Source organism: Aptenodytes patagonicus, chromosome 1, assembly GCF_965638725.1.
Source record: "Aptenodytes patagonicus chromosome 1, bAptPat1.pri.cur, whole genome shotgun sequence".
Classification (NCBI taxonomy): Eukaryota; Metazoa; Chordata; class Aves; order Sphenisciformes; family Spheniscidae; genus Aptenodytes; species Aptenodytes patagonicus.
The window spans coordinates 151,097,623-151,121,513 of record NC_134949.1 but is presented as its reverse complement, the minus strand read 5'-3'; the positions used below and the strand labels follow the sequence as shown (position 1 = coordinate 151,121,513).

Below are 23,891 nucleotides of genomic sequence, written 5' to 3'. Positions count from 1 at the left end.
AGGATCATTTTTTTGTTTGAGTTTATATGAAAAGAATCGCACCTTCTCCTTTAAGAAAGTCTTTTGTTAGTTCAAGAAATTGTATAGATAAGTTTGCAGTCTGAAACTTGTTTTCTAGATGTAGCTTTCCATCGAACTGGAATTATGCTTTTACCACTATGCATTATATTTGACATCTTTGAAGAGTAAGTAAAGAGAACTCACTCAGGGAACAACATATTTGGCTGGTGCAATGATACTCTCATGAAAGGTTTCTTATTTCAATTATTCACAAATATTGAATATTTGTGAATAATTGTTTTCAAAGAGAAAACGTTGAGAATCTGTAAATCAGCAAATGTAAGAGGAAAAGCGTATGAAGGTTTAGAATACCTTCTCAGTGACTGTTTGTTAAAACCAATTAAAGCAGTAACATTATAATACGGAGTGACAATCATTAAGAATAATCATTCAACTGAAGAGCACAAGTAGGTCTTACTCCATCATTGATGCCTCTTTGGTCTCCAAAATATGGTCCGTCAGAATCCAAGGCATGGACATCTCAATGGGAAACTGGATTCTTCTGCCCATGGTCAGCTCTAAGAAGAATTCCCTGAACCACAGCTGGGACAGATCACAGCATTGCTGCAGGGTTTCTTTCAGAATAAATAAGGAAGAATTACACTTCTTACAGAAATACATTAAGAACAATACAAATGCGATTCTGATGATGCAATGTGAAACAAAAAAGCAGGTGTGAGTCACTAGAGCTATACATAGGCCGAATACGTAAACCAAATTCAAAACGTAAAGCCCATGACTTTTTCAGAGAGTTCTGAACTTCACGTTGGCCCCCAAAGTGGTGCCTTATTACAGAAAAAAGCGTGGAAATGGACCAGACTACCAGTTAAACAGAAACACTATGTACACCAGTAAAGGGGGATTTCTAGTTTAGTTTCTCAGTTGGGGGCTGAGAAAGCCATATGCTGAACTTGGGAAGCAACAGGTGAAGGAGACAAAATTGTACCAGATCCACCAGTACCATCTCTCCCTCTGGAGGACTGAATCACTCCACACGTTCCTGTCGATTCGATGGGCAGGAAATGACAGACAGACACATGAAGGAGGGATTAAAACAAAACATTGCTGAGGCTGCTGTCAAGGACACGGAGGTGTGCTTCCCACCTCTCCAGAAAACACTTGGCACAAGCCTCCTTTTGCGGACGGCTTGAGAACCAAAATGGGAATGAACTCTTTACATTAAGATCTTCTGAAGACCTTTTGAAGTGCTGTTCCCCAGTAGCATTATGACTGACATTAACAGGCTCCCCCTTCTCTGAGGGTAGAGGAGTCCAGTAGCAAAACAAAAATGAAAGACAACACAGCATGGTGATGACAAAGACTAGATACATTCAATGTCAGTAGGTGAATTCTTTAGGACAGCATGTTTCCGATTACAATTAACTGAATAGTAAGAGTAGTGAAATGACATCAAATTTACCACAACAGAGAATTTGTTTCCTCTGTACTTAAAATGAAAACAAAAAAAAAAACCCAAAACCCAAAACACAAAAACCACTTCCTTTTTAAAATTTCAATGTGTACAGGCTTATCTGTCCCTTGTTTATATAAATACGTACATAAAAAAAATAGAAAAGGGAGGTAACAATATGAAATTTGACGCGTCATAAACAAACGTATAACAAGTCAAAATAAAAATCCCACCACAATACTGAATATCACGTCTCAGAAAAAGTTTGGACAGACCAAGGCTTTTGATAAATAAACCAAAGGTAAGTTGGCTTAGGCAATCGGAAACATTTTCCAGGTTGTGTTAGAGGTGTTAGGACATGCTAAGCTGGACACTGATCATCTACATATCTTACCACTGAAATTTATCAAATGAGTGTAGAAGAAAGACTCGCGATGGAATTTTTCTATGTCCAATATGGTGGGCCCCTCAAGGCTACTTCTCAAGGTTTTCTTGGAACCACTTTTGTCAGCAATGAGGGACTCTAACATAGTTCTCACCATGTAAAGCTGTATCATTAAAGGAAACAATTGTGGTGGAAAGGGGGGGAAAAAAGGAAAATACACATGGTACATTAGTTGAGCAACACTGAGAATTACTATCAGTAAGCGACTGCTCCACTTCAAATTGAAAACTGGCACTGTGTGGGTAAAAGCCTTTCAGGCAAAAGGAACAGATGCAACGCTAGCCTACGCACCAGCACGAATGCCTACCCATGCCAAGGGGACCTCCACTGACACTTAGCAGCAGACCATTTGCAGTGGAACAGTTCACATCACCACAAAAGTAAAAGTAATAAGTAATGTCTTACCACCAAAGTTTAAAAGAGGCGGATAGATGTAGGACTGCCTCAGAAACTTGTGTGTCACATGCAATAGCTTTTCCAATCCCAGAGACTTGAGCTGCTTCAACAGCTCAGCAGAGTTTAAGGACTCTGTCATAGTGCGAACCATGTAGAGCTAAAAACCAACAGACAGGGGCAGGCAGGGGAGAGAGAATCCGTTAATAAAAACACATGGGTGAATAAGGAAGGGGAAACAGAAGCAGAGAAAATGTGTTAGTTTGTTAAAAATGAAAAGCAGCACAGTAAGCATGCAGAGGAGGACATACAGAAAGGTTTCTTCATTCAGAATAGTCACTGCAATCCGGTGTTCCCTCAAGCGAAAGGAAAAGTTCCCGTTCATTTCAGAGGATGCTCAGAGAGCCATTAGCTTCTCAAATGATTTCGCAAAGATTTCCAAGTATTACCAATCCATATATAGCTATTTTAGAACTACGTGAAACTGAGAAAAACCTATCTAAAAATCGATATATTTGACCTCCCTTCCTCCTGTCAGCCGAGACAGACAAGTGTGCCAGCCCAAGAGCAGAAAAAGCAGACAGAACCGTGTACACTAAACAGCCTGTTGCAGCCAGTGGAACAAAGCCCTTAAACATACCAAGCGCAGGAGAAGCACACTGGTAGTCATATTTAATTTTTTTCCACCCAGAAAATTAGAAATCAAAATTTTTTTCCAGTTCCCAAAACAAAATCTTTATTGAACCCATCTTAGCACTATTTAAGCAACTTTTTATTACCCAGGATTATTATTCATACATGCTCTTTTCCCCACAGATTAAAATATTCAATTTACAAACCACAGTTGCCTTCAATTTCTCACCCCAAGTGCTCAGTACATCATTTACTCAGATGAACTATGAATACCAGACCATACACTCTCCAAACAAATTCACAAAGAAAATAAAAAAGAGAATTATATGGAGGTAACAAGAATGAGTACCTAGGTATAGGATTTCAATGACTATCACAGAAAACACACTCGAAATACCTCTTGTTTTAGCAGCAGCTTAAATAGATTTTAGGGAGCAGTTTTATCATTCGTTACTGAACAGTAAGAGGGATCTTGTCAGAAGTCAAATACTCTCCCATATTTTACAGGCAATCATTTATATGTTAAACATATTTTAAAACTACATAGACACCTATTGAATAATGGGATTTTTAAAAAAAAAAAAAAAATCCACCAGCCACACCAGAGATGGGAGTCAAGAAATAATTCAAATAGTTCAAAAATATTATTTAAATAACATTAGGAGCCCAATGAGAAAATATTTCTTCCCGGTAAGTCAAATTAAAGAGATTGAACACTTGGAAAAATTATGCACCAGAGTAGAAAGTGACAGCAACCCAGATAGAGGATTTTGGTTAAGTATATATAATTTTGTAAATATAAATCTAATTAGAGTAGATTTTGAACATTTAAAAAAAAAAAAAAAAAAAGACTCTGCAATTTTTAAATAGTTCAGGCCAGAGAGAAAACATTCCATGCAATAATTGTTGACAGATATCACAACCACCAGACAGGAAGATACCTGAGTGCTGGAGGGTCCCACTGCACGCCTTGGGACCTTGATGTCAAAACCACTTTTGGGGTCCTTCTCTCCCCTTAAAGCTGGGTCATTGAATGGCTCGTGCCCAGCTTCCCAGTCACAGACTGTCTTTCTGATGGCCTGCAAAACACTGAACACAATTCACACTACTTCAGACCGGCATGCATCCAAGCACACTGAGGGGATCATTTTACTTTTTTACGCACTCTTCCACAAGCACAGAAACTTTGCAACAGCATTCGGGAGCTCGGGCTAACCAAGAGCAACCGCAAACGATTTTGCCAACAACTTCACGAATGCCACATCCACGAAACAATCGCTCCGTGCTGTTTATCAAAAAGGATAGTCCAGAGCCCTTCTCCTCTGTCAGAAGAAAGCTGACCTCTGAAACTGGTTCACCAAAGACAAAAGTCACTTGTCAAGAATTCACCTCTGGGATCCTTAGCAAGCACATCAAGCCATTTTGTTCTCCTAAACCACAAAAAGCAGATTATTCAATCAAACCAAAGCAGATTATTAACCAAACTAGAGAGAGACAATCTGGGCTTGAAATGAAAAGAAACAGTAGAATTCCTGTTTCCAGCAGAACTCCAGAATTCAGCTGGAATTTATACTAACAGCCTCATACTTCTCATTCCAAATACTGAACAGGACTTCAGATACTTGTCAGAAACACAGCCTGCCATGTCCTGTGGCATGCTGAATCATCAAGCAAATGTCTCCTCCCAGATCCGAGCAGGTATGAAAGTAATAGTTCCCTATTTCATGAAAGTCCCTGGGACAAAAAGACTATCCCTGCAAACTTGGTAATTTGGAATAATTTGTTTATTTTTAGCTTATGATGGTATTTTTGTGGTAGTCAGAGCATTTAGCAATAGCCTAATGAGCCAAAGACTTTCACCTCTAAGAGCTTTGCAATGAAACGTGAGAGTACACAAATAGTAAACAAGTCAAGATTAAAAGCAAACAATCAGGGACAAAAAAAGTGTCGGGAAATGCCACCAATCAGTGTGGGCAGACAGAGCACTTGGAAGGGAAGCGCAAGGCTAATAAGCCAAAAGCAGCAGAAGCTGAGAAAGAAGGCAGGATGCTAAGAGGGCAGAGAGAAAACTATGGGGTGGGATGTAAACATGAGGCACAAGGAAAGGAAACACTGGAATCATAAGGAAGGCGGACAGTAACACCTTTCTTCAAAATAAAAATACTAGTCTTGCTTTCAGTATTACAGTACTTACCTTTCCTTAAAATAAAAATAAACTACAGGCAACGCAAGACTTCCTGCGGTAGTCCTAAGTGGCTCAAGACAGCCTGGACTCTTACTGTAGCCATGTTGGCAGCCATTCATTTTTGACTCCAGACTTCTTCAACTTCCAATACATATTCAACGAAGCTAACTTTGAATACCAGACAGACTAGTAGGGGATTACAGACTTAAAGAGGCAAAATTTAACAGCTGTGCAATTCTGGAACAAATTTCGTAAGATTTGGGGGAAAGAATACAGGAGAAGATGAAAACAAGGATGTTACCTCTGAATGACATTTTTCTTCTTTTTAATGGCTTGTCTTAACGGCTCTCTAAGTGTGACCTGGGCAAAGTCTTGAAGAGCTGCATAAATAGTATGGCGAATGGCATGATTGAAAACACTTTCCATCCTTCCCATCAGCACCTGAAGACCTTTGATCATGGCAATCACCTGGGAAAGAAAAAATAAAATTGTGTCTTTTTCTTATTTTGTTTGTATAATTGTTCAAAAAGCCCTTTTTTAAATACAGAAAGTGATAAAAGGGGAATTAACAAGCTCCAAAATATAAAGGATGGCTTTTCTCTGCTCCTCCTACAGACTGAATGGAGGAAAACATGCTCTTTCAGAGTCAACACAGGGCATGCTGTCTTTTTGCACTGGGTATAGAAAATGCTTATAGAGAATGTTCTCCTTTGTATAGAATTAATCTTTGGAAAATCCCTGTAAAAAAAGATTTATCTTACCTCAACCAAAGCAAACTTCTCCTCACTAGTATAATTGTATCTCGTTGCTCTTTCATACTCTTCCGCATTGTCAGGACAATCTTTATTAGAATATTTGTCAGTTGGGTGTACCAGCTTCCATGAATACTGCAGTTCACACAGCAGAATAGGGAGAAAAAAGATTGGGGGGGAAAAGGCCTGAGAAACGCAAAACATAGCTGGACACAAATAACATGCTTTAAGAAATGTTCCAAGTGTTTTCAAGAATATCTGAAAAATAGTATTTGGTACTATTCTCAAAACCTGCATAAATTCTGACACTACTATCTAGTGGAAATGCCAAACAATAATTTGCCTAACAAAGTTATCTGAAAGCCAGCGATCTTGTATTAGCTCAAAAAAATGCAATTCACACTCAGCAGGTAATGCACTTCAGAGTATTTTTTACTGAGCAAATGCTAGCGTAGGCAAAAGTTTCTTCTCCAATTCAAGCACGAGAAACATAAAGAGACCTCAGAGCATAACAAAAAAATCCATCACACACACACAAAAAGAAGAGCTTCCAACTTGGCCAAAAATTCACATTTAGAATTCAAAAGACAACTGGAAAACTACACAGTTTTGGGGGGGGTTGGGGTTTTTTTTATGTTTACTAGGCTGAAAGGTGTGGAAATAGCTGTATTATCTGTGACAATATCATCTGCACAGCATGCATTTCTCTTAAATACTGCCTTTTCAGTCACTGCAAACACAGCTCAAAATGTTCCTGAGCAGTGTCAGGCTGATCTAATATCCATCAGGGTACATTTAGTGAAAAATCCTAGTCACATTCAAATACAATTTTTTCACAGTTTGAGTTCAGCGAATAGTAAGGTCTGGTTGATATTATCTTTGCATAAGTGTTAGATTACAGAGCAATGTAAATTTGCCTACTGTAACGGATTAACATTTGCACCAATCTACCTACGGCAAAGAATAGCATCACACCCTGCAACCTAAGTGCTACAAAGAGGACACTGGGTAAATTATTAAACAAAGATGAAGTATTTTGGGGGCATTAAGTTCACAGGGTTAAGTTGGACATCAAATGAATGCTGAAATTTTTTATCTGAACATGACGTATGTAACAAGGTTCATGGATACTGAGTGAATGCAGAAGACGGGTAAATAAGTAGGATACTCCAGATCAGAATAAATTCTCAGTAGGAGGACAGGGAGAAGGTGAACACAAACTTACATGAGAAGTACTTAAGGGAATCCATATAAATAAGACAGAAAGAAAAGCAGTGATAATAGGCAAAACCTGCTGTGGTCCTCAGAGAAAGTTTGTTCTGGAACTGGGAGGATAAAAACAGAGCTAAGAACAAGAGACTTTCTACAGAGATATAATAAAACATAATTTCTACAGAGATATAATAAAATAGGAAGATTGTCATTGTGAAGAGAGAGCCTGAATGCAGCAATTTGCAATGACAGAAATACAGGAGCAAGTCTGGGAGTTGCAGAGGCCAGAAATAGATGACAGCAACCTCTTTTAAGAAGGAGAAAAGGAGAACAAGATTTTCACCATAAAATACACTGTTGATTTAAATAGGAATAGGATAATACAGGTAAAAGCATGACTCATCTATTGGCTTTTAAAAGAGGCAGTTAAAAATACAGAAGAGAAAGAAAACTGGGTCTCTAGCTATGCCCGCTGTGACCGCACTGGATTCACGCAATGCAAATGGCTTGATGCTCCCTCAGACATCAGAGGCAGAGGAGGAGCAGGTCTGGCTTCTCTCATACAGTACTTCATCGGTTTCCTAGAACATGCTTTGGTGCAGGTAAGACATGCAGCTTTTATCTAAGTGTCTGCAGCATGAAAAGGACTCCTGCATCCTCCTCTTCAATTTCTGCCTTAAGCAGTTTCTTATTGGAAAAAACACAGTCACTTTTCTAACTGGCATCTGTTTTTAAAATAAATTATTAAAATACAGAGAAACAAGTCTGCAGGTTCTTTATTTCCCCTCCCTCATCTCCTCTCAAATATTCCTTTCTCCACATTTACTTTCCTTTTGACTAAAAGCCTGATCTAAAGCCAATGGGAGCCTTTCCATTCATTTTTGTGTCTTTGGATAAGACCTTACATGCTTCAATTTACTAAGTGATGATGTCTAAATGTAGCCAATTTAAGTTGTTCTATCACCTCCTGTGTGACTGCATGTTGGTATGGATATCCCTAACAGAATATAATTTTAAACAACGTTTAGAGGAAAATAATGAAGTCTTAGTCTACAAAATGTACGTATCAAGAGCAACATAAAAACATCTGGTCAAGGCTCACAGGTGATCACCTATCCATTAAATATATTATGTAATATATAATATATAAATACATTAAATATAACAAGTTGGATGTACTGTATGAGACTGTACATGCTACTGGATCTTCAAAGCAGCAACATTACTCCTAGCGTCTGAGAACTTCATGTGCCTTCCTCTGAGGATGCGGTTTAGAGCAGGAGGAGAAAAGGAGTGAAGGAAGAAGGAAAAGGGGAACTAAGGGAACAAAACACAACATACATTTTTCATTCCATTAAAGCAAAGCCTGTCCAACCTCACCAAGCTGCCTCTTTTTCATTTGGTTTTATTCCCCAGATAACATACCACTTCCATGACATGTGCACTCCACTGGGAGAGAAGCTGCAGGCCTTGGAGAGAGAGATCAAAGAGCTTCCGATACTCTGCATCTGTTTTTTGAGCTTCCTGTCGACCAGACCCAGTCACCACCTAGAACATTATTAAACAACAACAAAAAACCCAAACCCACATCAGAACATGCTGTGTCCAGCATCCATAGCCAAATTTCTACATAGATTTCTTTTAAGCATTAAAACAGCATCATGTACCAACACCTGCATTAATATCAGCTTTTTCTTCCAGAGACTTACATAGTTAAACTTCAGATTTTGGTCAAGTGATGGAAAGCACTGGTATCTCTAATCACCAAAATATTGTTGCAGATTTAAACTAAAGGGGGGTAGATTGAGACTAGATATAAGGAAGAAGTTTTTTACGCTGAGGGTGGTGAAGCACTGGCACAGGTTGCCCAGAGAGGTGGTGGATGCCCCATCCCTGGAAACATTCCAGGTCAGGTTGGACGGGTCTCTGAGCAACCTGATCTAGTTGAAGATGTCCCTGCTCATTGCTGGGGGTTGGACTAGGTGACCTTTAGAGGTCCCTTCCAACCCAAACTATTCTATGATTCTATGAATTCAAGACACTAATTATATATATTATATATATGTTGTAGGTTCTGTATATGTATACATGCATGTATACATGTGCATTTCTTTTTTTTTTAGCTAATCTTTTAACTTTTAGTTTCATTTAAACTGCTATGAGCAGCCTTTTGAAGTAAGGGCTAGACAACCTATTCCAAAAGAGACATGCCAAAAGTTCTAGGATATATAGTCTATATATATATATAAAAAAGCAGAAGAATACTGCAGTTTGTATGATGGATCATTATTATTTTAAATTTAAATAGTGTAAAAATCATGCAGAGACTGGGTACTAGCCCTGCAGCCAACTTTTCTTGATTCAGGTGATCAAGCTTTGTCATTTACCTAGCCTGAGGTTTACCTGCTCTTCAGATATTTAACAAAAACTGTTAATCAGTGACAAGAAATTTGCATGAATAGCTCTAATCCCACACACCTCACTGTTGCTGTAACGAGCCAGTTCTGATATGAAACGCATATGGTCTTCTCTGATTTGGATCATCTGCTCACATATATTGTATTGGGGACTGCTGCTGGAAGACGTGCATGTCCATCTGTTTCAGACAACAAAAAAACCCCACCTAAATCAGTGTAAGCAATAAACAGTACAACTGATACTGCAAAGAAAGAACCACAACACATGACTTTTTTAAAAAAAATCTTCCTTCTCCTTTATTTGAGGCCTTTCCTCTCCTCGCACCTCTACCTCTGACCCTGCACAACCCATTAGCGATGGATTGCCCTTCTGAGTTCAAACAGCACTTCTTCCAAGTCTTAAAAAAACCCTTTTTTCTTTTCTTTTCTGTATTTTTTTAAAGGCTGCTGCTATGAAATACACACCGGCATCTCTCTTCAGGAGCATACACTTAGGGACGAGACTGAAAAGTATTGAAAGGCAGGGCAGAAGTATAGGTATAGGCTGCAAGATACATCTAGCTACTTTCGGATTGTTTTTCGTTATTCTTGTTTAACTATGAAGAACCTAGAGTATGCTCCCAAATAAAAAAAAAAAAAGGCATTGTTAAATACTATCAACATGTTATCAAGAGGGACACAAAAGACATGCTACCAAGAATGTCATGTTAAGTAGCCTCATATTTTTAGTAGCTCAGTAGGCCCACCGCTGTTGATTTTTTCTTAGCAATTACATGCAGGTTATGTGTTTTTTCTGCAGGAATTAAAATGCAAAGCACTACATTCTAAATTCATGTAACTGCATGGAGGGAAGGTCTTGGAGGAGCACGGAAACGTTCACTAAAACAAAGCAATAACCATAAACCATGGAAACATGTAAAAACTGGCTGCATTTTCCAGCCATTTTGCTGTGCTGCACACCTAGCCAAAAAAAAAAAAAAAAAAAGAGGGGGGAGGCAAGCTAAGTTGCTGCTCCATATACAATATACACATGCCTATTTACCCATGCACTACTACTGCTCACCTTGCTTAGTAAAATCCTTCATTTCTTTTAAAGAAAGTTTCGTATTTGAAGGAAAAAGTAAAAATGAAATTAGTATAAGACAAAATTCATTTCCTCCAACCCAGGTGATAAGAAATGTCACAGATGCAAGAATGAGCTCAGCAGCATAGAAAGGTCTTTAAACAACTTGTTTCTTTAGTTGTTTCTATTACATGAAGTACATTAATAGTGAAATACCCACACCAGAAAGAAGACCAAAGTGAAAATCCTATTAAAGTAATTACCACAGACCCACAGACTAACGGATGGTTACGAAAACATACTCCAAGGGCCTGACTTTCCCCAGCCCAGACACTCCACTCTTTGCTTCCTTCTCTCTCTTACCTGGATTTATTTTCCTCGTAATGGGCACTGGTCTTAATGTATCTTGCAAGTTCAATCTGCATGTCACCAAACAGTGGGACAACCTGCAACTGCTGTACACAGGGAACAAATCAGATTAGATAAATTATTAACACAAATCTTAGTGAAAGGAAACCGTTATTTACCCATATTATAGCCCGAAGTGATCTTCATTCTATTTAATTTAAAATGCAAGGGGAATTACCTTTAAAATCACATATTAAGATCACATCATAACCAACCTTAAAGAACTTGTCTATCTTGGTTAAATTTATCCTTTTCTTTGCATCCAGCTTATAGATGTTACTGACACTTCCATCCATCAGGTACAACCCAAAGCCCATAACCTGAAAAAGAAAAAGACAAACCTCTTCACAAAAGGACCTCAGAGGTAAAAACATGCTGCAGTAAGACTGTTCTTGATATAATTAAAAAAAAAAGTAGTATTTTAAAAACACAGTCCTGAAACACCCACCCTCCTTCAAACAGAATATATTTTCAAATACATACATTTCTGTAGTATTCTTTTATTATATGTATATTAGTAATTTTTACATTAACATTAGCCTAATCAGTTATCCTTAAAAGATGCTACTTGTTTGTATAAAGGTTTAGCGTACAAAAAAAATCTCACTGAAACTAGAGCCTGGCTATTTTTAGACAAGTCTTTTTTCACTTCCATTTTATTAAAATTCTGTATGTGCAAACTGATCTGTAACAGAATTTTAGATCTAACATCTCTGAGCTATTGCTTTTCATGGCTTTCAGCCTATGTCTGAATCATACACACACGAGCTCAGAAGCATCAAAAAAAAAATCTAACTACATTTTGTTCAAGTTATTCATTAACATAAAGTTATAATACAGTATTAACAATAGCAGAACTGAGTATTAGCCACTTAATGTGTTCTAAGCACACGTTTACTGAACAAAAGGCCTAAATATGAAAGAGACGTTGGACATCCCTGCAGGCAGAACGCAAATGTTCTAGAGTTGGTGTATTGTTTCAGGATGCTTTCATTTGGTCCTAATAAACAGAGCTCTTCATAAGTTAAACACTGAGGTGACTCAAAATATTTGTCATGAGGCAAATTTTCAGTTCTTACTCTATACCTTTTCTTCCACTGCAAGACATGCAGTGATAAGATCAACCACACTTCATATTGCCCAGCACTCTCTTATTACATGTACACATTCCAGCTAACTAAACTTACCTACTTACTAACCCTAATTTTAAGCTACTTGTTCCCTGAAATCTTTGATACACAGCCTCACCTCCAAAAGCTTTTTATACAAACTTGCCATATATCTAAAAATAAAATGTAGTAGTTCCTTTCTGTTGTCATAGTTCATAGAAACACAGTTCCATAGAACTGGTTTCCTAGCAAGGCTGCAGTTCAATTGGGTCAACTTCAAATTATGAAAAACAAAAATGGATTAGAAACCTTCTAAATAGATCTACCATGCAATATAATAAAAAGACAATGGGGGGGGGGGGGGGGGGGAACAGAAAGGAATAGTTTGAGTTATTTGGTTAATCTGGTTCTTCTTTTTAAAAAAAAGAAAAAGGCAAAACGAAAAAAACCCAGGAATTCAGACATCTGTGTCCTGCCTGAACAATTATTTTTTAATATTGTACCAGAAAGAAACTTACTTTCAAAAGCATATGTTTCTCACTGGGTGTTAGATACATTTTGTTCTCATAGTAGTCCACACACAAATTTACGATATCTGCAAGCAGCTCTTCATAGCCAACGATCACCTCCAACTGCTGCTGTAAAGACTGGAAAAAAAGAAGAAAAGAATATTAGTCAACTAGTTATACTCCCTGGGGAACAACAGTTACTACCAAACTGGAAGAGTTTTATTTTAATAGTTTTGTAAAGCATTAGGTATTTTGCAAAAAGACAATTAAAGCTTACTTGTGTTATCTTGTTGTGGTTGGCAAGGAACATGGAGAGGTTCTGGGATTCTTGAATGGACTGAGGATCTGCCATTTTTCGCAGGAACTGAGCAGCTCTTTGGAAACAGAGGAAAAAAGGTATTTCCCTTCAGCAGGCCTGCTTGTAACCAAATCCATCCTCTCTCAATAGAAACACACTCGTCCCCAAATCTACCAGGGGAACTGTAAGTAGTCAGCATATCTTTAGCTGCCAGTACAATCCTCTCTCATTCACTGCTCGTACAGGATTGTCAACCCCAGTGCATCCCCCACCTCCAAACTCCTGAATCAAGCAGAAAGAGAACTTGGCAGACACAGCCAGTACTTTTTTTGCCACAGCTTTATAAAAGTGAGTTATCCAAACACAGGCTATGGACTCGACAAATCTGTGTCAAGAGCCTGTTTCATAAAAGATAAAGGGAAGGCTTTTTAGGAAAATAGCTGAAAAGAACGGTTCATGTTCACTATGAGAGAGATATGGACTTCATTTATCCCAAATGAACAGTTTTCCAATCCCAAATCCCCCGCTGCACCCTAGTTAAAAGACCCAATCCAACCCAACCCAAAAACCATTGGGTATATCCCTCAACTGATGGGGGCAGCAGTGGCTCTATAGACCCAAGCCACGGAACAACCCAGGAAAAGTCAACCTTCCAGAAAACAGAGTTCGTCCTCCAGAAGCACACCTCCAAAGAAAAACACATGCAAACCAAGTAAGTTTAAGAGGTCTCCAGGCACAACAACAACTACAAAAGGCAACGACTGGTAAAGGTAGAAATTAAATCTCATCTAAGTGGAAGCAACATAGATAAAATTGGCTAGTCATTGGCTGAATGGTTTTCTTTATGAAAGACCACAGATGCTACAACTGGCTTAAAGACTGTCTTCCCCTGCTGCTCTGACCACCGTGTTTGACAAAAGTACCCAATACCATCTGGCAGCTCAAGCACAAAACTTGGCCACTGATATCCCACCCTCCTCCCCTCCCTGCTAGACCTGCGGTCACGGAGACCTTGAACGGCAAAGCCAAAACATCTTCAGAACAAGTGTAACAACTCTCAGCTACAAATGCCAAAAGTAGATGCCAAAAATAGAATAGGATAGAATAGGACAGGACAGGACAGAAGTGGCACAAGGGACCAGAAAGCCAGTTTTCTCTCAAACTTAAAAAGAAAAGCTTTATTGAGCAAAGTATATTCATTATGTTTAGGTACACCAAGACAGAAGTATTTGACAGCTTGGCATTAAAAGGCAGAAGAACCTTTTGCTGCTGGAAGAACAGCATAAAGAAAATAGATTTACTCAGTGGCCTAACTGCAGCCAATGCATCCCTAGTTTCAAGGTAATCTGTCCCACACGTGAAGGGACTACTTTTGAAGAGAAAGCTGTCAGAAAAAGAGCAACTGCTGCCATCTCCTGGGAGGCCTGTATCCTGGCAGCAGAAACCCGGGTCCTGTTGCTCCTTGCCACTTACCGCTTGTAGGCTGAATGGTCGTTCTTCACGCTGCACTTCATATTTTTCAGCTCATCCAATACCGCAAACATGTTGATGAATTTGCCCAGCGTGATCAGATATGCTTCAGACACAAAGTCCTTCCTCCTCTCCGCATGGCACAAGCGTCTCACCTCCCCACAAAATCGTTCAATCGCGTTTCTCTAGTGGAGAAAAAAAGAGAAGAAACAGGGAGTAAAAGCCATGATGTTTCCAGGAAAAAAGTTTAATCGTGTAACTGGAGCTGGTCCAATGAAAAGTGCCACTGAAGCAGAAAAACGTTTAAAGCATGCAAGGCTCACAAGGCATCAGCACAGACTTCCCAGCTCCACCTCTGTGTGTACTTGCTGCGTGCTATAAGTGTCACCAGTGATTTTTGCCACAAAGCTTGCCTGGCACAAGGGGCAAGGTTCTTCTTTGCAGATTAAAGTCATAAAAGTTTAAAATCCCTTTGAAACAAGTGATTTCATCTTCTTTAGTGAGAAAGTGTATATGCATTAAAAAGGCAGATTATAGGTATATTCTCTTAAAACAAAAAAAACCCCACAGCACACTGATTAATAGCAGTACATGCCAACTCGCAAAATCATCCTGCCACGTTTATTTGAGGGCTTATTTCCAAGCACACATCAGGGTCATTTGAGATGGAGATTACAAGTTGTTGTGGTTTAACCCGGCAGGCAGCTAACCACCACACAGCCGTTCGCTCACTCCCCCCCGCCACGTGGGATGAGGGAGAGAATTGGGGCGGGGGGGGAAGTAAAATTCGTGGGTTGAGATAAAGACAGTTTAATAGGACGGAAAAGGAAGGGAAAATCATCATCATCATCATCATCATAGAATATACAAAGCAAATGATGCACAATGCAATTGCTCACCACCCACCGACAGATGCCCAGGCGGTCCCCGCCCCCCAGCTAACTCCCCCCAGCTTATATACTGAGCATGACGTCACATGGTATGGAATGTCCCTTGGGCCAGTTTGGGTCAGCTGTCCTGGCCGTGCCCCCTCCCAGCTTCTTGTGCACCTCCAGCCTTCTCAGTCGGTAGAGCACAGGGAGCTGAAAAGTCCTTGACTAGTGTAAGCACTGCTTAGCAACAACTAAAACATCAGTGTGTTATCAACATTGTTCTCATCCTAAATCCAAAACACAGCACAGTACCAGCTACTAGGAAGGAAATTAACTCTATCCCAGTCAAAACCAGGACACAAGTACAAAAAAGGCAGCAACTTCAAACGTAAAGAGGAATCTGTTCTGAGTTTAGAGCACTAATCTCCTTGAACAAAAGGAGATTGTTGGTAGTCAGTAAGATCCGCCAGTTGGGGAAGACGACAGGAAATACTACATTTCATTCAGTCTCCTCTTCCTGTGTGCCTGGAAACATCCTCAGTCCATTGAACCAAATGGCAAGCTGCCAGCACGGGAGGAGAACGCGAGACACATTGCTGTTCTCCAGCGCCCACGTAGCGCGGGTGGCTGGCAGGTCACAACAGCTGGGTTAGCTTGCCTCGATTATGAATTTCTGTAGCAAAGTTGCACCTGCTGCTCTGGTGTCCAGACTTGTGGATCCCTCACCCCCCAACAAATGGTTTCTGTGCCGAGACGCTTTTATGTATGCATGTGAAACATATTATATTTCTATTTCCCTTCTTCCTAAAGTGCCAGAACTGTCCCCATGTGCTATGCAGGGACCATATGCAATTACCCCCGATTTTATGCTGAAAGTCTTAATGGAGATCGCCTGAAGTTTTTAAGGTAGGCATTAGAAATTCTGCCCTTCTGTGAGACAATATGGGGTTGGGTTTTTTTCCAAAGTATAATGACTAGGTTCAGTATCTGAGCACACAATATCAAGCATACGACATAGGAATACAAAGATACAAGCCTACTGACAAATTTTGTTTCCATTCCTTTTACCTGAAAATACATAAAATTCATCAGTTTTGTGACTTCTGGCTCCAGAACTTCCACAGTTTTCTCATAAATTTCTACTCTGTTAGGCTGCTCGTTGCACTTGACCTGAGGGCAATTGAAGAGATCATTACATTTAGAACTTTTTCTGATAAAGCCTCAGAAACTAAAATCCCCAATGACAACTTGAGAAAATGTATTATCATCCTAAAGAGACAAACTTAAGGCATAAATTGCCGGTTTTGGTAATTTTATGCTAGTCTTCTAAGATTAACTGTGTGTGTTTAAAAAAAAAAACAACCTAAGATTTTTCTCTCTATTACCTCACAGCAAATAATTGAGTTTTCAAACACCTCTGTATGGTTAGGACAATATTCTTTCCACATTATTAAGCCACTTGCTGAAAGTCATGCACTAAAATTGACCCAAAACCAAAAATTAAAACAGATTACCTGATTTCCACTCTAAATATTTAAACCACAGGATAAGCCTTCCTTGCATTTCAGTACAAAAATAATTGCATTACAAACTCCTTATAAAGCAGGCAGGTGTCAGCTCATGGCTATAATTTTGTTCAGTTTTCTGATGCATCTTAATATTCTTCCCACCCCACCCCTGTATAACCATTCCCAGACACCTGAGGCTGCCTACGGACTTCTCACCTATTCACAGGGTTTTAATTTGCATACAGATCAACAAAACACTGTGTAGCTCTGACATTCAGAAAATTACTACCTAGGATGTCTAGAAACTTAAATGTTTAACCTGAATTGTGATTATTACATGCTATGCCACCTGCTAAACCTGTTCTGAACTTAAGTATTAAGTTGGGGGGGGTCCATTCTCTTGAATGAAATTAACTAAATTTTTACCTCAAACAGATGTGACAAAGATTTTCCTTCTAGAGCACATTACCCCTATACTACTCTTGAACCAATCAGTAAGATTAACACAAAACCCATGAGGTATTGCTATAGCTCCCTTATTTTTAAAGAGAGAGAGAGAGACCAACCAACTGGTCCCCAAGTGCTAAAAGACACTATGGCATGTCCAGCTTGCCTATTTGGGAGTCAAAGTAGACTACATTTCATAGCTCCTTGATAAAGATATACCCGTGCAACTCCACACCAAAACAAGACAGAAGTTCACATGATGCATGACAGTTTAATTTTCATCCTTTACCTGAGGAATGGCTCTTGAGCAACTTCTCCATGTGTATAACATAACTGCATATTCCTGACCCTCTTCTAGCATTTCATTCTGTAAGAAAGACACTCAGCATAATTAGGCATAGTAATACAAAAAGGTTAAATCCAATTGTCTTCCACAATTCCAAAACCTTGTCCAAACAAACCTATCTCTTATCAGAACATTTATGTACAAACACAAATATATTGCAAGCTGAATGATACATCATACTGTATGTATGTAAAATAATATTAGCATAATTCATAGGCTCCGCTGGCATGTTACCTATATTAGAGCTTACCAGCTACTGATGTCCAACTTGGTTATAATCCAACAGCTAAAAAAAATTTCATTTATCCTCAGTCATCTGTTTTAGCACCCAACCTAATTCTGAGGGAATTCACAGCATCATCTTCATACCACGTAAGCCAACAAACACCTACCAGATCACTAATCAACAACTGCAGCAATTATGCCTACCTAATGACAAAAATTATTACCTCCCCAGATCAGATTGTTTTTTGTGTTGTTCTTTCTTCCCAAAACTACAGACACTGTGATCTATAAATAAAAATGCTAATCCGAAGGGGTGAGTGTTTGTTTTTCTATTTAAACTCGGGTACTGCAGGTGGAATGGTCAAGGATGAGAGTCAGCACATGCAGAGCAATATCCTTTTTTACACGTCAAAGGAGAGGCCCTACAACATCCAAACAATCAGAACAGGTTAAGGAGTCGCCAGATAATTTTAAGAGTCGCTTGGCATAAATTTATGTAATTTTCAGTAGCATGTAATCAGGTGCTTAACCTGCCCATTCCACTGTTTGTGAATTGGCTTCTAGAATTACAAGACATATTATTCCTCATTTTCCAAGAGTGCCATGACAAGTTCAGTACAGACCAGCGTTTGCAGCCCAAACAGCAACGCCATCAGCAGAGATGGATGGAGTTACTAGTATGAAGTCTTATCTTATATTGTGGAACTGTTAAAAACCACAGAATACCTTACACAAAAGCATGCCAATAAACCACTAACATACTCCACAGTGAGGAAGCCAACAAAAACCCTTCAACACCACTAAACTGACAGAGTAGTAGCAGAAATTTGGGAGGATGGAACGTAATTTTTCACTCAAGTTATGGCAGCTACTTGTCAATACAACCAACTCACCTCAGAATACTGGAAAAACGCACAATGAAAGCAAGAAACTTTTGAGCAACATTGGTTGACCAAGAAGAAAGACCATTTTAAAATTAACAAGAAGTACACGTACGAAAAAATAAAAGCCACACACTTTTTCATCTCACTGCATCCTGGAAGTGTTGTAGGTAACCTGGTTTCTGGTTTTCTGCGACCACAATTCTTATAATGAAATGCAAGAAGACATGTTCCTCTCCTTTTATTCCGAGTTAACACAAAAGTATGTATCTGAACATCTACTTACCATGCTAGAATGGACTGTAGCTTGCTCAATGTATCTTGCAATGCCAGTGACAAAAGCATTTCTGTCTTCAAAATTAGTGTTGAAGTTTGGCTGCAAAGAAAGCAAAATGCAGAATTTAATCCTTGGCAGGGAAAAGAATTTTTATATATATTGCAAATATAAACACACTTTGGTTTTGTTTTTGGTTGTTTTGGGTTTTTTTGAAAAGCACACACTCTTTTTCTTAACAGCAATGGGAAATGGCAAAACTCATTTTCCTGCAATGACAACACACCTGGTAAAGCAGAGATGATGGTGGGGGTTCAATACACGGTTGCTGATCAGGCAATGGTAATTCTTCCAAGAGATCCACATTGGACAAGGCATCCTCCAGTGTTACTTGAGCAGTCATTTTGCACCTGGTTAAAAAGTACATACATACATATAGATACATATACACACATACATATAACTTTTTATATGTTGTTATATACACAGAAAACAAATGAGTAATACGAAGAGCAGGGAACTACTTATGTTATGGGAAATGTGCAGTTTCCCTTCAACCATAACGGAAGGGAAACAGTCAAACTGAAACCCAGTTGGTTTTAGTATACAAGTTTAAAAAAGACTTTTAGGACTAACATCCTCCTCCCTACTTTTATGAGTTGGGGAATGTTTCTCTTCCCCCCACTGCTGCACACCAGAGATACACCAAAAATAGAGGAAAGGATGACCTCTAATGCTCAGTTTTGAGCCGATGTGTCTTCAAACCCTTATGCACAGATACTACTACCAGCCCATCTTCAGGAGACCTGGCTGTCAAAAGGTGCCAGCAGTCTCCAGTGTTTCATGTCCCAGGACATCCAGATCCGCTCTGAGTAGTTAGTGATGGAGAGGCCCAAAACCCCTCAGGGTCATGGCAATCTCCACACACCTCCAACTGCTGCCACTGCATGGGGGTTCGAACCAAGAACAGCAAAGAGAAGAAATTTCATGAAGAAAGCGTGGGGTGAAGAACAACCCAATCTGCCACTTTTGTATAATGACCTACTCATCCTCCTCAGTGGAGTAAAAAATTCCTCATTTTTAAGGTAACACCTCTAATCAAGCTGTCTTTTTTTCTATAGGGCTTTGCAAGTTATTTTCCCCCGTTTGCCAGAGGAAAACCGTGCACCTACTGCGAAAGGAGTGGCGGTGCGCTGCCCTCGGCTCTAACCAGGAGGGCAGGAACACCCCTGAAGCACGAAGCACCTGCATCCCAGAGGAGCAGGGCCCTGCCCAGCATGTGTCACCCCCAGGGAGCTGTGCCATCCCCACATGCAGGAGGGGAACAAGCAGATCTCACCGTGGCTTTACCAAAAACTCACCATGAGAAAGAGTTGGGACGGGCTAGTGATCCCTCCCACTCGCAGCTCTTTCAGATGCCTGGCAGAAAAACCTCCTCACTTTCTCTTACCTAATTATGGTTTCCTGGGGAAAGCCCCACAGAAACAACAGCTTTACCTCCAAGGAAGGGCTCAGCTGGCAAAAAAAAAAAAAAAACAAACAAACCCAAAGCAAAGGGAAGGAAGCAGCCAGAAGTGATTACCTATCTACCTTCAGAGACCAACCCTGCGTCCCAAGCCACCGCCACTAAGCTAACGCATGACGTACGGAGAGAGCTCGCCGACAACTTTAAACAACCACCATGAGAAAGGTCCACGGGCCTTTTGCTTCTTGAAACCCCAGCCCAAACCTTGCTTCAAGCCTGAGCATATGAGTTTATGTTAAAATAAACAAACGCCCATATTGTGCAATTTGCGATCCCTGCCGAAAAACAATGAAGGACTGGACTGACAGGAGTGCCGGCTGGCAGACCTGCGCCGGGATGCTTGCCCAACACCTGCCTACACCCAGCTCAAGCTCCTTCACAAGAACCACAGTTATTCTCAAATTAGAGACCAGCAAAACTACGGTGTCCTCCCTTCGATAAATAAACAAATGCCAAAAAAATTCCACTTCTGGGCAAAAGTCCTGTGAGGAGGCAAGACTCTCAACAGTTTTACCCTAAAGGAAATGGCAGCGAGTTGCTAAGAAGACAGAACATTTCAAATAAACAGTATTTTAATTTTTGGTCTGAGTATCTATAGATCAAGCGTTAGCTAAAAAAGAAAACCACACAACACTTCACATAGGTTAGTTTAACTGAGAGGCTCCTTCCAACTTGAAACTTTTCCTCCTCTTAGCCTCCCTATCAAAGCAGAAACACCTGGCTGTGCAGCTGCTCCAGGACGTGCCGGCGGTGGGACCGATGGGCCCATAGCCCTCTCCTCCGCTGCACCGCAGGACAGGCAAACAGCCAGAAAGCGCCAGCTCCAAGAAAGCACAACAAGGGCATGCTACAAAAAACTGCTGCACCCATGCTCCAAAAACCATAGCGAAAAATGGCTGCCCGTTCTACACCAAAAATTACTGCTCTTATCCAAGTAAAGGGGAGCTGTCATTGAGTGCAAGAAAAGTACCAACACCCTCTCGCCAATGCACACGTCTTCCTTTTCCTCCTAAAACATGGTCCATTGATGACTCAGGTCCCTGGTGCAGGAGACACCCAGGCATCCACAAAAGCCAGGCTCCTGACTTGTGTTTCCTCAGCACTACAAGTAAATATTCTGAAGATACGGCCCTTAATCCCTGTATGTGCTATTTCAGAAAGCACACCTGCACACTTTTGGCCTCAATATTTACAACCGCACAGATGTTATCTTCCAACATCAGCTTTCTATGTTCAGACTACCAGACTTTATACTACCTGTGGATTTTTTTTAATACTGGGAAAATAATTTAAAAATAGAAACCAAAGCATAAGCAAAACCAAAATCCCATTTCACTTACACTGCCATCTATTTAATAGCACACGTCTGGGAAACCCCCGTTAGCAGGCCAGAGGCACAAGCTAAGAAACAAATGCTTCCCGCTGCCCTCTGGGTTGTGAAAAAAAATACGGGAAGGCACGTTTTTCCAAGCCCATCAGCATGATTTCCCAAAGACAGATCAGCATTTTCTGAACCAGGAAAACATAAGTAATTGGGCACAGACTGTTAGAAAAACCTTCTCATTTTAAGGTCTCTCGCTGACAGCTCCACTTTGTAATTTTGCCAAAGGTATCCGCACACCTGGTGTTTCGTTGGCCAAGTTCAACGCGCCTGTTCTCCAGCTTTTCACTCTGGTACCTAGCAAGACGTGAAAGAGGAAGCAGCACCTTCCTGCCCAGCTTTGACACGTTTGCAAGTGTTGCGAGGGCATGATTCACCCTTCCCCTCTGCCCCCCGGGAAGCGAGCAGCAGAGGTTTGATGACAGCAGCGACGGGGGGCACAGCTGGAGCTCGGCCACACTCACACCGCGTCAGCTGGGAGACAACGTCCCACAGCCAGGCGACACCACCGCACGGTCCGTGCCACCTCCTCGCCTGATGCAGAAGCCCTGGGACCAGGACAGAAGAGATTTCCTTGAAGTTCTGGGGTGTTTCCCCTTTCTTTTCTGCTGCTGTTGTTAATAAAACCAGCTCCAAAAGACAACAGCTGTTTCTAATGTACAGCTACGGAGGGCTGGCAAAACCAGAATTCTTTTCCCCACTAAGTCTCAGAAAAATTCGTTTAAGAAAACTAAAATTCCCAAGACACAAAATTGGATAGTTTTGCCTCCTTAAGAGTCATTCACTATGAGTTCTTACAGGTGAAATTACTGGGCAGGAGAGCTAATACTTTAACAGACTCCTTTACGGCAGAGAACATAGGACCTACTTAAAAAAAGCTGCAGTCTGATTAGGAGTTTACCTAAATGAGAACAGATTAAAATGCTGTAGTCATACTGATAATTATAGTTACACTAGTAAATTTACCCAAGCTGTGAGAATTACTTTCTTAATAAATTCCTACAATGTTGTGTTTTTAGCTTTGTACCTACCTGAGATTTTCTACGATGGATTTTCTCAGGTAGAAGACGTGTAAGAATTATTTCTGAAAAAATCCTCCTCTTCGTTTTGTTATCTTTGTATCAGGACCCATCATTACAGCCGTAAAGTAAAAACACACTCCAAGAACATGTTTTCCTGGACGTACACAACTTAATTAAAAACCATTCATTATCTGACACCCTCTCTCCAGCAGAGAGAATCACATATGCCAGCATGTTGTTTTGCTAAATTCTGGTGTTTGATGAGCACACCAAGCTTTCTAAGCAGGAGACAGCAGCATCTGTGCTGATTTTCAGCTCCTTTTTCTGGATTTCAAAGCAAGAAAATCCCTGTCTCCTGCATAGACAAGCTTCAGCCTTACAGTGCCAAGTCCCACCATGTCCAAGGATGAGAGTTATCAATCACAGGGTTTTTAGGGAAACTTTGACTATGCTACAGCAAGGCCACCGACTACCTTAAATTATGATATTCTTCTTTTTCTTCTCTGAAGGAGATGAGCACCAGCTGGGCCTGACCTGCTCAGAAAAGCTTGTGCTGCAGAGCAGCTCTCTGAGCCACCTCCATTGCATTTTGTCCACAAGAAAAACAAAACAAAAAAAGGCACCAGACCTTGAAGTCCCTTTAGCGTTGTTTACATTTTGATTTAACTTCAAAGCTGGCTTATTATTGAAACATATTCAGACAAAAGATTTGCCTATCTTTTTTAAATGTCGTAATTCTCTACTGCTGTTCACAGCCATGCAACTGCATGGTACACAGTGCCCTGCTCACAACATTGCTCTGGTATTTAGAGGACTGAAGCGTCCATCCTAACAGAGACACTGTTTTCACATCTCCATCCTTACAGAATAATGCTGAAGTCTTTGCAAAAGATCTATATTTTAATTCCAAGCATATCAGAAAATGCCCAGCATGCATCTCTCAGCCTTGCTCTTTTAGGCCTCCTGAAGCTTCAGACTATTTGGAAAAAACATATGAACAGGAGCAAATTATAGTGAAAAGTCTTTTGGACAAAAAAAATAGAAA

General features: G+C 40.2%; 1 protein-coding gene across 3 annotated transcripts in view; it reads right to left on the bottom strand.

The window, feature by feature from the left end:
• The window catches only part of CYFIP1 (cytoplasmic FMR1 interacting protein 1), an 80,515-nt gene that overhangs the window by 41,903 nt on the left and 14,721 nt on the right, over positions 1–23,891 (bottom strand). Inside the window, exons 2-17 of one of the 3 annotated variants that reach the window (XM_076358809.1) lie at positions 19,205–19,328; positions 18,931–19,020; positions 17,482–17,559; positions 16,306–16,407; positions 14,369–14,550; positions 12,875–12,971; positions 12,607–12,735; positions 11,195–11,299; positions 10,935–11,026; positions 9,570–9,687; positions 8,517–8,639; positions 5,889–6,014; positions 5,429–5,595; positions 3,884–4,031; positions 2,322–2,469; positions 479–635 (exon numbers count right to left, since the gene is read on the bottom strand). In XM_076358809.1, coding sequence (XP_076214924.1) covers positions 479–635; positions 2,322–2,469; positions 3,884–4,031; positions 5,429–5,595; positions 5,889–6,014; positions 8,517–8,639; positions 9,570–9,687; positions 10,935–11,026; positions 11,195–11,299; positions 12,607–12,735; positions 12,875–12,971; positions 14,369–14,550; positions 16,306–16,407; positions 17,482–17,559; positions 18,931–19,020; positions 19,205–19,321 — 1,979 coding nt within the window. In that variant the 5' untranslated portion in view covers positions 19,322–19,328. Of the gene's footprint in view, positions 1–478; positions 636–1,865; positions 2,020–2,321; positions 2,470–3,883; positions 4,032–5,428; positions 5,596–5,888; positions 6,015–8,516; positions 8,640–9,569; positions 9,688–10,934; positions 11,027–11,194; positions 11,300–12,606; positions 12,736–12,874; positions 12,972–14,368; positions 14,551–16,305; positions 16,408–17,481; positions 17,560–18,930; positions 19,021–19,204; positions 19,329–23,891 lie in introns of those variants that run through there. The other 2 variants (XM_076358801.1, XM_076358817.1) reach the window with 2 other exon arrangements.